Here is a 15,419-nt window from a genome sequence, read left to right as displayed (position 1 = left end):
CTAACTTTCTCCCGATCTTCCCGGGCGAGAGGAATTTAATGGTATCATTGATAAGCATCAAGCATGCAGATCATCTCGCAGCCCAAGGTGGAGTCCACCATCTGATCGATCCTTGGTAGCGGGTAGCAGTCTTTAGGGCTGGCTCCATTTAGGTCTCAGAAGTTGATGCAGACCCTCCACTTATTGTTAGCTTTGGACACCGAGACCACGTTAGAGAGTCAGGGTAGAAATTATACTTCTCTAACGTGTCCTGCTTTTAAGAGTTGATCAACTTCAGCTCGGATGATTTTATTTTGTTCGGCCGAGAAGTTCCACTTCTTCTGCTTGACCGGCCGGGAATCAAGCAGGAGGTATAGTTTATGCTCAGCTACCTCAGGCTTGACTCTCGGTAGCTTCTCGGGGGACCAGGAAAAGACACCCCTATTGCGTGTCAGGCATTTGACCAGATCTGTCTTGATCTCGATCGGCAGATCACCCGATATGCAGGTGATGCTCTCCAGACGCTCTGGATAGAGCTGGACCTCCTCCTAAGGGATGAGTTCCTCTGTTATAGGCAGAGACTCCTCTTGGATGACATGGATCCTTCCATCCTGGGTTCTTTGAGCTTTGTGAGCCTCCGCCTTCACCATGTCGACATAACACCTGCGGAAGACCAGTTGCTTGCCCTTAACTTCCCTGACCTGGTCGCCTACAGGAAACTTTATCTTCTGATGGAAGGTGAAGATGACCGCTCGAAATTCGTGCAGTGTGGGTCTTCCCAGGATGACGTTGTAGGAGGATGGAGAGTTCTACAATGAAAGTGCTCTTCTGGGTCCTCACCAATGGTTCGCTACCAAAAGAGATGGCTAGCTTAATTTGACCCATTGGTCGCACCTCGTTGCGAGTGAACCCGTATAAGGAAGTAGCTACGGGTTGGAGCTCACTAGCATCTATCTGCATGCCCTCGAATGCATTCTTGAACAACACGTTGACAGAGCTTTCGGTGTCAATGAAAACTCTGGCCACGCGGCTGTTGGTGATGATGGTTGTTGGTGATGAGGGCATCATCATGAGGGAGCTCCACTCCCTCTAGGTCTTATGGCCCAAAGCTAATTATGAGCCCAGCAGCTTGTTCCCGGTTGCACCCCACCACATGTATCTCCAAGCGACACTCATGGGACTTTCGGGACCGGGTGGAGTCCCTATCAGTGGTCCCCCGAAGATCATGTTGATCTCCCGAATGGTGATATTTTCCCTGTTCTCTTCCTCGAGGGATTCCATAGGCTCCTTGCCCCGACCTGGCTGCTGGATCCCCTGACCTGCATTATCGAGCAGAGGTTTACTCGATTACCCTATGGCAATAGGCGAGTTGGCTAATAGTTTTTGAAACTTGGGCGCGATTTTAGGCGGAGGTAAGTCCAGTTCAGCCGCCCTCCGAGAATCTTAGGCAAACCGGACGCAATCTCCAGTGGAATGGGTATGAGATCTATGGTAGGTGCAATAACGGGGCCTCCACTAACCGAGTCTAGGGGCTTGGACAGTTTCTACCCATTGCGCTGCCATAGAATCCTGACCGGGCATAAATCTTGGTCGGACATACCTGGAACGGGGAAAGGGTCGAGCTGGAGGTTGGGGCGACTTTTTCTCTAATTTGTTGGCAGAAGTAGGTGTCTTGTCTACTTTCCACCGAGCCGCTTGGGCTTTTTCTATATTGATGTAACTGGCTGCCTTCCCCAACATCTCATCAAAATTCTTTACTGGCTCCCGAATGAGAGCCCGAAGAACTCCACCTCCACTAGACCATGGGAGAAGACACTCATCAAGATCTCTGAGGTAGTAGACTGCACGTCCTGGGCTACCTGGTTGAAGCGTTTGATATAGCTTCTTAAGGGTTCCGCAAACCCTTGCTTGAGGCGAAGAGACAGTGGTCTGTCTTCTGATACTTTTTGCTACTAGCGAAATGGTGTAGGAAGACATTCTTAAAGTCTTGAAAGCAAGTGATTGACCCGTTTGGCAGTCCATCGAACCACTTTTGTGCCGAGCAAGACAAAGTATTTAAGAACACTCGACACTTGATGGTGTTGTTGTATTGGTGCAACAACGCAGTGTTCCAAAATTTTTGGAAATGATCCTCCGGATCCTTGCTACCATCATATTCTCCAATAGCTGGGGGCTTATACCCCTTCGGTAGCTTCTCCTCGAGTACCCTTAGAGAGAAGTTCACTTGCAACTCGGGCATCTCCCTCGGGTCTTTTCGGAGGACTATCACTTTCCCCTTCTTCAAATCTCTAGGCGGGGAACTCTCGGCCATGGAGACCTGCGGTTGCTCTTTCTTGTTATAATAGTCCATGCCCTTGTTATAATAGTCCGGGCAGGGCTCAAGATAGAAGGCTTGAGAGAAATCCTCAGGTTGTTTCCTCTTAGACCCCTGTTAAAAATATGGGTCTGTTCCTTTGAAGCTACAGACATCTTGTGTGGATGTGAAGCAGTGGTGTGTTTTTCAGAAGCCGCTCACCTCTTGGCCTCTTTGAACAGTTCGTATTCTTCTGTTGTCATGGTAACGTTGATCCTTCTGGTATCCTCCTTTGTCATGGTCCAAAATAGGTGAAGGAAGTTCCCACAGACGACGCCAAATTGATTCTGTCCAGAATCTGAGTTAGACGAAGGTCGGCTAAGATGGCGTCGGTGTTGACGGAGAGGCGACTTGGACACACCTAGCGTATGTGCACCGGAACACGGACCCCCACATGGAGATGAAGGACAATGGTGACGAAAACGACGGTACTTAGGCTCTGTGCACACTCAGATAAGCACACAGAATGTTAGAGACCAGAAACCAGGGAAAAAGTCCTCGGCGTAGGCCCTCTGATGCTCAAATCAGGATTTTTTTTTCCCTAGAAAAATAGTGTACGAAGGAAAAAAGAACTGTAGAAGATGAGTGTGAATGTGTGCGTGCGCATACTTGCTCAAGAGAGAGGACCTCCCTTTTTATATGATCATACGTACTTCTGGAGCCTGACCTCTGTTGGGTGATGGAGGACATGCGACACCCTCTTATTAGTTGAAAGAAGACTCCATTCGTAAATGATAGAGAACCATTGGAATATTCTCTGAAGTATGACAGTTATTCTCTAACAGAATGTTATGATTCCCTGATATTATTGTCGCCTAGTGCTTCTTGTCTCGCCTGAGTTTAGTTACGGAGGGCTCAGGATAACCGATCGGGTGTGGCACCTTGCTCGAGTCTTGATGAGGGAGATGAGCTATGGCGAGGGTCCCATCTTTCACCCCTGGATCATTGAAGGATCGACCGGGTGTTGTCTTACTAAAAGTGCCAAGCTTGCCTATGTGGATCGGGCTATGGAAATTCAACCAGTCAGAGCAGGTCCAATTTTACTCCAGACTACATCTCATGTCTTAGATCTGGGATCTTGACCTGTCTGTACCTAACCAAAAATTATACAGCTGATGATGTCATGCGGTCTAACTTCTTTCCTCTCATAACTGCTGACTGTCACGTCCCTATGATTTCTGACCGTCATATTATTACATCCTTTTTATTTTTGACTATCATATTCCTTTGATCTTAAATTATCTTTGACTATCATATTTTCTTAACTTCTGACTCTATGATTTTATCAAAATCCATCTCTATTCATCGTATCAAATAACACCGTTAATTTTAATAGAATTCTAATTACGATTCGTCGTGTAAATCCGAAAGTGCATTTACTTGTATATCCTGATCATTTTCGAGCGCCCCCACGTATTCAGTTGCAAACGGGCATTCAAGAAAGGGAATCGGGCAGAGTATCAAAACCTGCAAATGCATTATGCATGGGTTATGGGTGGATCCGATTCTTGGTCCGTTGACTCTGGACCCGGAATCCCAGCCAATTCCCACGTGCGCGAATAGAAAAATAGAGTAATGATACGATAAGAAAAGGCCTCTCTACTTTCCTTTCCACCTCATTTTGGAGAAGGCGAGAGGAGTGGCTGGTAAGCGCATCGATGGATCTCTTCGAGGCGCAGAGCAAGGTGACCTCCGGCGATCAGTCCGAGATCGAGTCCGTGAAGACTTCGGAGGAGGGAACCCCCAATTTCTCCCTCAAAGACTCCCCCGTCACCGCCTCTGAGACCGGCATCAGGTACTGGATACTTGGACTCGGAAGGTTGGGCTTTTGCCTATTTTGAATCAAATTCAGTGAAAATTACTATTTTTGTGGTCAAGTTCACCTTTTGGGGTCGGGACATTGAGAAGGGTTTGTGATTTCTTGTTGGGATATAATTTTGGAGAGGTTGGGGAAATTAGGTTATATCAGCTACTTTTTATGGAATTTGTTCGACTCCAAATGGTGAGAATTGGGGGAATTAGGTTATTCCTGCCGCTCTGTGAAATTTGTTCTAAAGACCCAGATAGTGAGAAATTGACTTGTTAGTTTTATGGATCTGACAGTTGTATGTGGTATAATCGGCGAAAGTTTCTTGTTTGGCACTTGTGCGTTGATGATGTTCGCTCCCTTTTTAATTTTTTAGGTCAACACTTGGTTGTTTAATTGAATGATTCTTTAGGAACTTTCCGACGACGATGCCAAAGCAAAGTCCTCCAGTAGCATCGCAGCTCATCATGTTCTATGGCGGATCCATCAGTGTGTATGATGCCGTTTCTCCAGAAAAAGTAAGCCTTTTGTTGTGTCATATTTGTATCAGAAGGTCTTGATCTAAATGTTCAGCTGGATGCTGAAACAGGCACAAGCTATCATGTTCATTGCAGCAGCGACGGCAGTGGCCTCGAGAGCTTCTGCCAATAAAACTGCTTCTGTGGCTGATGCCACCAAGGCCCCAGCCATAGTTGGTTCAGATGCTGCTCCTAAAGCTGCACAGTCACCGGCTGCATCAGTGCTCACAAGAACTCTGTCATTTCTCAGCTCTTCAGCTTCGGCGGAAGGTGCGCTAGTGAAACAACCCCAGCTTGCTTCTAATTAGAGTAGTTCCCTCGGCAAGCTGCAAGCTGGTTGTCTGCTTCTTCCTTGGCTTTAAATTAAAATTTTTAAAATCATTTTCTTTCATACTTCTCCAGAACTCCCTATTGCTAGGAGGCACTCACTTCAACGCTTCTTGGAGAAGCGTCGTAATAGGTAAACAATAAGATACAAACTGTTCTTTTGGATTTTTAGGGGATAATTTCTTCCTTTCTTGTTCATTTCATCTGTTTTGTTAAATCACACTTTTATATTGCTTCTTTTCATTTTGTTTTGTTCTATATTTTCACATAAAAGTGTATCATGAGGAATCATACCCTGTTTGGTTCTCTAAATAAGGAGTCACTCTTTCTCTTTGATTTAAGGTGATATTTTTCATTTGGATTTTTTTTTATGCCTTTTCTTTTGCAATATAATTGGCTTCTCAGCTTAAATGACTTCGCTCTCTTAGTTAAGTTGGTAATTAGTTGATAATATACCAGCTTACTTAGTTTAGCCCTTCAGTTGCAATTGTAGTTCAACAATCTTGACTCAATGAAGATGCTGATTTTAATTGGTAATATTTTGATTTAAACTACTCTAGGTCTTCTTTTGGACAACCTTTCCCTCTGATTCATCTATTGGGTAAATCCATAGCACAGCTTATGCACACTCAGAAGTTGACCTCCAGAATATTCTTCCCTAGTGGGATTTGAAGCTTGATCTTTTTAGTTGGTCCTCTGAATGCATTACCATTGCACCACACCCGTAGGGGCAAAAATGTATACTCTAGGGCTTATTTTCTTCCTCTTGAAGTTGGCCTAATTTAATTGTCTTTTTTGGGAACAATGATGCATGATGCAATTATAGTTCTAATGCCAATTCTACATCTCTCCTTTGTAGATGTTTACCTCCTTTCTTAGGCCTTGCATTTGAAGATATCTAGAAGAGATCATGCATGATTTACAGAAATCATTTTTGAAAAGTATTTTATTAGCTATTTAATTTTCAAACTATTTTGTAAACTTTTGAACCGATACCTACCTTCCCCCCTTTTCTTCTTTCATCTAGGGTGCTAAGGCCGTCAACTTAAATTGTATAAGAACTCTTTGGAGAAGATCGCTCAGTGCACAATGCTCCTCCAAATAAGTATCTGATAAATGATCTCGTGATTATTGTTCTTCCAAATCATAGTAGTACAAATGTTTAGCAAAGATCTGATTCACCCAAAACATATAAATTTCAAGTTCTATAATTCTATTGGTTTTGCGTTAATATTTGTTCTCCTTTCATATATATATACTTTTATAATGATTTTATGTTTCTTTTACTGACATTGTTATATCTTGCGGATTGCAACAGTTATGTTTGTTTTATAATTCTATCCCTATCTAATAATCTAAAAGTAAGTGTCTGTTTTTAGAAGTTCATACTACCCCCAAAGTTGTTGGATTTCAAAAGAAGTTCAAGAGTTGAATCACAAACTTGTTATTTTTAGCAACATACTCCTTTAATATTTCCTGCTAGCTAGTGATATGAGAAAGATGCTGTTTCAATCTAATGCAAATGAAGTATGAGTGTCAAAGTATAGTAGCTTTGATACCGATACCTTTGGATTTTAATGGCAACGTTTTCTCAAGTGCGCGGTTGTGCGTGCCTTACAGGTATGGTCCCACATTCATCAGTCCAGACCAATGCCATTACGAGTCTGAGAAGATGCATACTTAGACTGTGAAAATAGAGTCCACAACAGTAGTAACATTCCTTGTAGGTTCATGACTAGTATCCCGAGCTTGTTGTGAGCCTTGTGCACCGAGTGATCTTAACATATCCAAAGTTTACTCCTATCTTACTGCTGCTTGATCAGGGTGGTGAGCAATGCCCCGTACGCTTCATCGAAGCCGTTGAACACTGCAGAAATGGCGTCTGAAGCACAGACTCAGCTCATATGACCAACCGACCGACCACTCTCAAATCCCCGTCTGCAGTCAACTGGGATCTTATATGCTGTAATCTACTGCTGCTGCTCTTAATTTGTAGAATACCCATGTTGTGTAATGTTGGGCTGAAGATTGTTCACAAACTAAGCTATATCGACTTGTTCCCTGAACCCTTTTTATGCTGTAAAATCAAACAATATTTATGATATCAAGGGATAGACTTCTGTTTTTCCTTAACCTTTGAATAAATTACTGAATCCAGATACTTCACAAATTCTTTTAATCCTCTCTCTTGAGCTGTCTTAGTCTCTCTTCTTTTTGCTCACACATTCAAACTCATTTTTTCATATACAAGAATGAGATTTATTGTGTAAATATGTTTTTTCTTCAACTGGATGAAACAATTCCTCCAGTGTTCTAACCTCTCACAATGCATCGATAGATGGATGAAACAAAACCATAATCCTTCTAACCTCGCGTGTCGGACCACCTCCATGAGCAATTCTTCGCATAATGGAAGTGTTGACGCACACGAATGAGAATTCTGTGTTTCACCAAGCTTCTCGGAGGCATTCGTGGGGATTGGCATAGAAGTAGTCCTCTTCCTTTGGTCTGTCGGGTATCGTCACTCTTCTGGTAGGTCTTCCCAGGCGAGTAGCATGAGCTGCCTTAATTGATGAAGAGAAGTCTTCCCATGCTAAAGTTCCATTAGTATACTGATCGATCAGGTCTACTAAGACCTTTCGATCTAGCGTGATGGTCTTCTTGAACCCCAAGAATCTGCAAATTGTAAAACAGAGAGATCTTAGAGAAATCAAACTTTTGTTTTAGCACTCTTTGTTCGTTAGTTCTTTCTGAAAAATATAGCAATTAGCATTCACTTGATAGTTATATACATCGATGAACATGAAAAAGCAGTACCTACGATGACCCTCGACAACTTTAGCCATGTTTCCATCGTATGTAGGAACGAAAATATCACTGGCTAAAGAAACCATGTAATCTAATGCTGCCATTTGCGATGAGTGATTCTGGAAATATCGAAGATCTGATGAACCAAGTAAAGTTTCCTTCCTTACCTACTCAATTACTTGCATTTAGAGATCAAAGTAAGAACACAACAGAACAAACGATATGTACTGTCATATACGCTCACCAAATTTGGAAAAGCTTCAGAAAGAGCTCTCATTCGCCTTTCACCGCCATATATTTCTCCTGCAGCTATGTATACCTGGATACGATGATCTATATCGAGCGCTCTCAAAACCAGAGCAGTCTCTTCTGGTGTTAGAGGGCAGAGACCATCCTTCCTTTTGAAGGCTGAATCAATGACTTTCTCCTTCCACCATGGATATGCATATCTGCCAAATGGATATGTGCTCGCAATTTCTCATCAAATCGAAAATAGGACATTGCGGGAAGGGGGGAAAACCTCCTACCTCATTCTCGTCAACTCTTCTGCCTCTTCGTTAGTGCAACCATGAGTACATCCAGAGAAAGCCAACATGTCCATCTCATATCGTAAATGGAGAACTAAAAAGGGGCCATTCTGGTGAAGAATTCTGATTACCCTCCTACCTAACTCCTCGATCTGAGAAGTAAATTTCAATGCAGCGAAATTCACTCGACAACGCAACTTTTGAATCTCCAAAGGAAGCGCATTGTTGGCAAGCCGAGTATCCGTTTTGGTGAAATGCACAATCTTGTGCTTCTTTATCAATGACAAAATCTGGTTATAAGGTAAAGATAACTGTGTTAATATATTCACATGTTTTTCTTCATGGTTCGAAAGGCGTACTAACCTGATTTTCATAATAAGATATGTCAGACCAGCTAACCGGTGGCATAGTGTACACTGATCCTTTCTCGACTCTCCATTTTAGTCTAGGTGGTAATTCTTTCAATATCCGGACCTCGTCCCTCAAAGATGTGATAAAATGATCGACATCGAATATATCTTGGAATTCACTGCCATATATGAACATGACCTTTAGCTTTGAAAACTTTGCAAAGTTGGATGGAAGGTCAAATGAGTAGACCATCGAGTTATCAAAACCCAACTCTAAGCATTTAGATTAGAAGTGCGAGCGCACCTAGGGTCTGACCAAAATGATGATTTGTCCAACTCCGGTACTATAAGTGTCACATTCAAATATCTCACGACGGCAACCATATCACAGATCTGGAAAATTAAGACAAAAATGTTCGATAAGTACCAATTCAATGCAAAGGCAAGAAGGAACTGCTCGTGCCAAAGGACCACCCAAAGATACTTTTTAAGTTGGATCAAATCCTTACAGCTGCTCGCATCTGGTTGAGCCCGCCATTGCACGAGACCATCAGGTACCCATTGTTATTGTAGATTCCTAAACATAAACACAATATAAGTTTCATATCAGAACTTTGCTCAGTCAGGTTAACATAAGTGTGCTTTAAAGCCCACACAGAAGAATCTTAACATATAACAGCAAGAAAATTGGACGATGAGGTAGCTTGTTAGCTTCAGCATATCTATGTTAGCTAAACAACAATGATGTTGAAAATACAACATAGGCTAGCTCAAGTCCAAAAGGTTAATCAGTCACAAGGATGTCCTCACAGTCTGTGTTTCACAGGGAAGATTGTGCCCTTAAAAAACTTAAACATGAATGGTAGCAAGTTTATGGTCAATCGTACCATGGAACCTGAAACTGATACTTGAATTGAAGAGTTGTCATAGAACTGAATTAGAAAGTAGAACAAGATACCACATCGGTGCTGTCAATTGGCCTAACAAAAAGTATAATAACAACTAATTAACAATGATCAAGCGACCAAAGTGATTTAACCGTGAAATTCAAATAAAATATAGATCTTGCTGCAGATACTTGATCCAAGAAATCAAGATGAATATCTTGGAAATCAGAACTAAAAGGAACTATTTTTTTCTCCAGTATATGCAGCTACAATTATTAAAGAAAATTAAGTAATTGAAGGCGAGCAAAGAAAGATGACCCTAAAAATCAAGAGAAGTGGAAAGAACACTCACTTTTTGGGGAATGAACGAACTTCTTAACGATGGCAGAGGTGGATTGTTGGCCTTGGATTGGTACATCGGAAGGGGAAGAGCAAGATGGCCGGCCATTCCAGACGCGTGGCACCCAAGTATGCCCTAGCGCCGTGAGCTGGAGAACGCAAGTCCAAAGCAGCACCGTGGTCGTCATCCGGATCATCCACACCTTGAACTTGGATCTGCTCTTTACCTTCCCCTCGGCATAAGGTTTCAGGCCGTGATGCCTCTCTCCTCTGCTCTCAGATCCCATAAGCACAACCAACTAATCCAAAATGCGCTGCTTCTTCCAACACTAGAAAAAAAGCCGCCGGTGCCAAACTATAGGGATCCAGATAGCAGATACACAAAGCAATCTCCGATTTTTCTACTCAATGCGGCTTGGAACAGGGGATCCACGAATGAAAAATCACCGAATATACCTTCTCATAAACCCTAAATTTCCATCTCAGGCTCAGAAATTGGAATCTAGCCAGCTAATCATCCAAACTTGCATTACTTTCCAGATTTTTTTTTGAAAAATAAATGATAAAATTCAACCTTTCCATACTGTATGCCACCTCAAGTCCTCAACCATGGCTCACGCGGCGACCATTAATCAAAGCCGCCAAAGGAACCTCCTGCCGCAAAAATCCACGCGGACCGCGGAGACGTGGCCAAAAGAGGCCAAAGGCTTTTCGTAATTGTGACGGGGACAGTGGGAGCCACCTGGATCGGCAAGGGATCAGGAAGCGAGTCCGGCGACGGCTCCGGAGACTCCGAGATCGTGGAAGAAGGAGAAGAGCGAGGCCGATCGAAGGGGAGGAGAAAGAGAGGCGTTTTATAGAGGATGAAAGCGAGGAGAGAAATAGTGGGCGAGATGAATGGGACAATAAAACAAGAGATAAATTTTTAAAGAGAGACCAATTAATTAAGAGTATTTTTTAAAACAATTATTTAGTAGTTTTCCTCCTGCGCGACGCGCACAGTCCGCCACTGTGCGCGTCGCGCAGGAGATCAATTAATAGTTTTTTAAAAAAATATATATTTTTTTTAATATTTAAATTAAAAAAATTAATATTTCTTTATATAAATTTTTAATACATTAATATATCCCCTCAACATATTACAATACTCAATAAATACTTAAATTAATTTTTTTTTAACCAAACACTATAACCTAATTGGAAAACCTGAACCCTAGAGGTAAAATCTAAAAAAAAATTGTTTTTATACTATAACCCAAAGTTTGAACCGTAAAAATAAAATCTAAAAAAAAATAGCTTTGATACTATAACCTAAAGCCTGAACCCTAAATAGCTTTGATACTATAACCCAATGTCTGAACCCTAGAGGTAAAATCTAAAAAAAAAATAGTTTTGATATTATTATAACCCAAAATTTGAACCCTAGAAATAAAATCTTAAAAAAAATTAATTAATTTTTTAATTCAAAATTAAAAAAAATAACAAAATACAGACATTTTAATTTAAAAAAATAATATTTCTTTATATAAGTAGCTAATACGTTACGATATCCCCTTAACATATTACAATACTCCGTAAATACTTAAATTTATTTTATTTTTAATTTTTTTTAACTAAATACTATAATCCAATTAGAAAATCTAAACCTTAGAGGTAAAATCTTAAAAAAAAAATTAACTGAAAAATTATATCCAAATTAGGATGCTTGAACCCTACCAATAAAATCATAAAAAATATATTTTATTTATTTTTTAATCAAAATAAAAAAAATCATGATATACTGCGCGATTTGCGTGTGCAAAATATCACTGGTTTTAGTTTTTTTTATTTTTGAATTAAAAAATAATTTAAAAAATTTTTAAAAAAATTTTTTCTATGGTTCAGGCTTTGGGTGATAGTATCAAAGCTATTTTTTTTTAGATTTTACCTCTAGGGTTCAGGCTTTGAGTTATAGTATCAAAGCTATTTAGGGTTCAAGCTTTGAGTTACAGTATCAAAGCTATTTTTTTTAGATTTTACCTCTAGGGTTCATGCTTTGGATTATAGTATCAAAGTTATTTTTTTTTTTTTTAGATTTTACCTCTAAGATTCAGACTTTGGGTTATAGTATCAAAGTTATTTTTTTTAGATTTTACCTCTAGGGTTCAGGCTTCCCAATTAGGTTATAATGTTTGGTTTTAAAAATAAAATAAAATAAAATAAATTTAAGTATTTATTGGGTATTGTAATATGTTAGGGGATATATTAATGTATTAGAAATTTATATAATAAAATATTAATTTTTTTATTGATTTTTTTAATTTAAAATATTTTAAAAAAATTAAAAAAAACAAAGTTATTAATTGTGGTTTGAAGTCAAAGTTAAAAAATATATATGTTTTTGCTCTTTTCTTTATCGAAATTATGGTTTGAAGTTAAATGTGGAATTTAAAAAATTATTTATGTTGGGCCTCTACTTGACTAATCTTATGATTTGTTTATTCCATGTATATAAAATTAACTAAATAAATAAATAAATTTAAGTAATTCGTTAAATTAAATAAATAAAGTTGAATGTATATGTATTCAATTTGTTAATATTTACAAATCATATTTATCAATAAAATTCTTATTAACATTTAAATAAATAAAAAAAACTTTCAAAATGAATAACATAAATTTATACTATTAAATTCAATAACCAATCGAACATGTTTAAAACTTTTAAACAATTAAGTAAGCTTCAATTAAAATCTTACTTGATATATCTAAACAAATCAAACTCAAACTCATAAAAAAAATTCAAATCAGACTTAAATAATTATTTCAATAACTTAATTCATTTTAGGCTCCCATTGACTTTGACTTGATTATCTTATTAAACAAGTATGAACACTATCAAATTTGATTAATGGTTTGTCTTAGCTCATTTATGGCCCTACTCATATAAAATGGTGTGTTCAACTTATTAATGTTCATAAACCATATTTATCAATAAAACTCTTATCAACATATTAAATAACAAAAACTTTCAAAATGAATAACATAAATTTATACTATTAAACTCAATAACCAACTGAACATGTTTAAAATATAAAAATTTTAAACAATTAAGTAAGCTTCAATTAAAATCTTATTTATACATCTAAATAAATCAAACTTATACTCATAAAAAAATTGAAACCAAGCTTAAATAATCATTTCAACGACTTAATTCATTTTAGGCTTGCATTGACTTTGACTTGATTATCTTATTAAATAAGTATGAACACTATCAAATTTAATTAATGGCTTGTCTTAGCTCGTTTATGACCCTACTCATATAAAATGGTGTGTTCAACTTATTAATGTTCGTGAATCATATTTATCAATAAAACTCTCATCAACATGTTAAATAAACAAAAGAAAACTTTCAAAATGAATAACATAAATTTATACTATTAAACTCAATAACCAACCGAACATGTTTAAAATATAAAAAATTTAAACAATTAAGTAAGCTTCAATTAAAATCTTACTTATACATCTAAACAAATCAAACTCAAACTCATAAAAAAAATTCAAACCAAGATTAAATAATCATTTCAACGATTTAATTCATTTTAGGCTCGCATTGACTTTGACTTGATTATCTTATTAAATAAGTATGAACACTATCAAATTTGATTAATGGCTTGTCTTAGCTCGTTTATGGCCCTACTCATATAAAATGATGTGTTCAACTTGTTAATGTTCGTAAATCATATTTATCAATAAAACTCTTATCAACATGTTAAATAAACAAAATAAAACTTTCAAAATGAATAACATAAATTTATACTATGTAAATTACTTTTCCCACCCCCTCTGACAGCCCACCCCCCTCTCTCTCCCCTATTAAATGACCTTTTAACCCCTCTTTCTTTAAATAACAAGTTATTTTTTTCTAATTTTATTTACTTCTTTAATTTTTTCCAATTTTATTTACTTCTTTAGTTTTATTTTTTTAATAAATTTTGTTTATTATTTTTTCATCAATTTTTTTATTTTTTATCTATATTTTACTTTTAAATTTTTTATAAATAATAACCCCTGAAATTTATTATTAAAAAAATAAAAGATTACAAGAGATCTAATCCTCTATTCCAATATCACCTGCCTCTGTTCCCACTCGTTACCTCAACCCACCGTTGGCGGCACCACCGACGACCATCGGTCGCCACCTCGATTAAAATTATATCATAGGGGGAAGGTGAACGTAGTGGGGTCGCATCGATGCGATCAACGTCGAAATTTGGCCGGATTTGAGCAGACTTTCCTTCACCATCGATATGAGTCTCTGCTCAAATTCGGCCAAATTCGGATGTCGATCGTGTCGATGGCGATCCTCCTCGGTTTACCATCCCCCTAGGGTATAGTTCTGGTCGGGGGCGATGACCAAAGGCCATCGGTAGCGGGCTGGAGGCAATGAGTGGAACACGGGGAGAGAGAAAATTGGAGACATAGGATCCGATTTCATATTACAAATATAAAAACAGTATGATATTCTTGTCGAAAAAATACTTAATAAAAAAATAAAAAAACAAAAATGAATGGAATAAAACATAATATAAAGGTAAATAATATGATGGAGCTGGGAGCGAGTGTGTGAAATGTGAAAATCTACAACTAAACAATAAATAAAATATTACAAATATATAATAAAAAATTATTTTAAAAGAATAAAATTGATAAAAACTGATTAAAAAATAAAACTGTTAAAAAAAATTTCATAAAAAACTGATTAAAAAGAAATAAAAATTTGTAAAAAAAAATGCGGACACTTAATAATGGGCAGGGGTATAAAGGTCAAAAAATTGGTGGGGCCGGGAGGTGAGAGTGTCAGGGGAGGGGAGAAAAACAGGTCTCTTATACTATTAAACTCAATAACCAACCGAACATGTTTAAAATATAAAAATTTTAAACAATTAAGTAAGCTTAAATTAAAATCTTACTTGATATATCTAAATAAATCAAACTCAAACTCATAAAAAAAAATTCAAACCAAACTTAAATAATCATTTCAACGATTTAACTCATTTTAAGCTCTCATTGATTTTGACTTGATTATCTTATTAAATAAGTATGATTCTATGAACACTATCAAATTTGATTAATGGTTTGTCTTAGCTCGTTTATGGCCCTACTCATAAAATGGTGTGTTTTTATTGGAGTGAAAAATCTTAAAGAGAATTTATGCACGATTTGAAAATACTATTTCGTATTCATAGACTCGAGGTAAATTGAATTATAGTCTATAACAATTTATTTTATGAATGCTATTATTAGATGATTCTAAATTTTATGCAGCTAAATTATATTGTAAATGTTGTTAAATTATATTATATGTACTATTATGAATATCTTAAAACAAAATTTAATTGGTGGTAAATTATTTTAATATCGAATTTATTTGTCTAATCTAAAATCAGTCAATTAATAATAAATTGTCTTTAATATGCAAAATCTCGATTCTTTGACACGTATAATGTTGTCGAATTTGTTTTTACAAAAAAAAATTATTTTT

General features: G+C 37.5%; 2 protein-coding genes across 4 annotated transcripts; one reads left to right on the top strand and one right to left on the bottom strand.

The window, feature by feature from the left end:
- Positions 1-3,921: 3,921 nt before the first annotated feature.
- LOC121971978 (protein TIFY 3-like) lies at positions 3,922-7,117 on the top strand. 2 transcript variants are annotated; one of them, XM_042523547.1, is made up of 5 exons: positions 3,922-4,127; positions 4,552-4,657; positions 4,729-4,927; positions 5,060-5,117; positions 6,605-6,783. In XM_042523547.1, the coding sequence occupies exons 1-5, from the start codon at positions 3,991-3,993 to the stop codon at positions 6,666-6,668; spliced, it is 564 nt and encodes a 187-aa protein (XP_042379481.1). In that variant the 5' UTR covers positions 3,922-3,990; the 3' UTR covers positions 6,669-6,783. The 2 variants fall into 2 exon arrangements, with proteins under 2 accessions (XP_042379481.1, XP_042379475.1); XM_042523541.1 differs by lacking the exon at positions 6,605-6,783 and adding an exon at positions 6,808-7,117 and having other exon boundaries at positions 3,923-4,127.
- On the bottom strand, positions 7,005-10,788 carry LOC121971964 (rhamnogalacturonan I rhamnosyltransferase 1-like). Of its 2 annotated transcripts, none has more exons than XM_042523520.1 (8): positions 9,909-10,788; positions 9,179-9,246; positions 8,974-9,062; positions 8,683-8,848; positions 8,320-8,609; positions 8,037-8,241; positions 7,802-7,959; positions 7,005-7,660 (listed from the first exon to the last, which is right to left on the bottom strand). In XM_042523520.1, the coding sequence occupies exons 1-8, from the start codon at positions 10,180-10,182 to the stop codon at positions 7,432-7,434; spliced, it is 1,479 nt and encodes a 492-aa protein (XP_042379454.1). In that variant the 5' UTR covers positions 10,183-10,788; the 3' UTR covers positions 7,005-7,431. The 2 variants fall into 2 exon arrangements, with proteins under 2 accessions (XP_042379454.1, XP_042379464.1); XM_042523530.1 differs by having other exon boundaries at positions 7,802-7,911.
- Positions 10,789-15,419: the final 4,631 nt, after the last annotated feature.

This window comes from Zingiber officinale, chromosome 1B (genome assembly GCF_018446385.1).
Source record: "Zingiber officinale cultivar Zhangliang chromosome 1B, Zo_v1.1, whole genome shotgun sequence".
NCBI lineage: Eukaryota > Viridiplantae > Streptophyta > Magnoliopsida > Zingiberales > Zingiberaceae > Zingiber > Zingiber officinale.
This window is presented reverse-complemented; position numbering and strand designations above follow the sequence as displayed.

Bases quoted from the DNA above. Each gene is read 5' to 3' on its own strand.
- LOC121971964 (XM_042523520.1), bottom strand. From the start codon at position 10,182: ATGGGATCTGAGAGCAGAGGAGAGAGGCATCACGGCCTGAAACCTTAT. The intron at 9,247-9,908 runs GTGAGTGTTCTT...GTTTATGTTTAG, and splicing joins GTTCGTTCATTCCCCAAAAA to GAATCTACAATAACAATGGG. The intron at 7,661-7,801 runs GTACTGCTTTTT...TACAATTTGCAG, and splicing joins GTTGTCGAGGGTCATCGTAG to ATTCTTGGGGTTCAAGAAGA.
- LOC121971978 (XM_042523541.1), top strand. From the start codon at position 3,991: ATGGATCTCTTCGAGGCGCAGAGCAAGGTGACCTCCGGCGATCAGTCC. The intron at 4,128-4,551 runs GTACTGGATACT...ATGATTCTTTAG, and splicing joins GCCTCTGAGACCGGCATCAG to GAACTTTCCGACGACGATGC. The intron at 5,118-6,807 runs GTAAACAATAAG...CTGCTTGATCAG, and splicing joins TTGGAGAAGCGTCGTAATAG to GGTGGTGAGCAATGCCCCGT.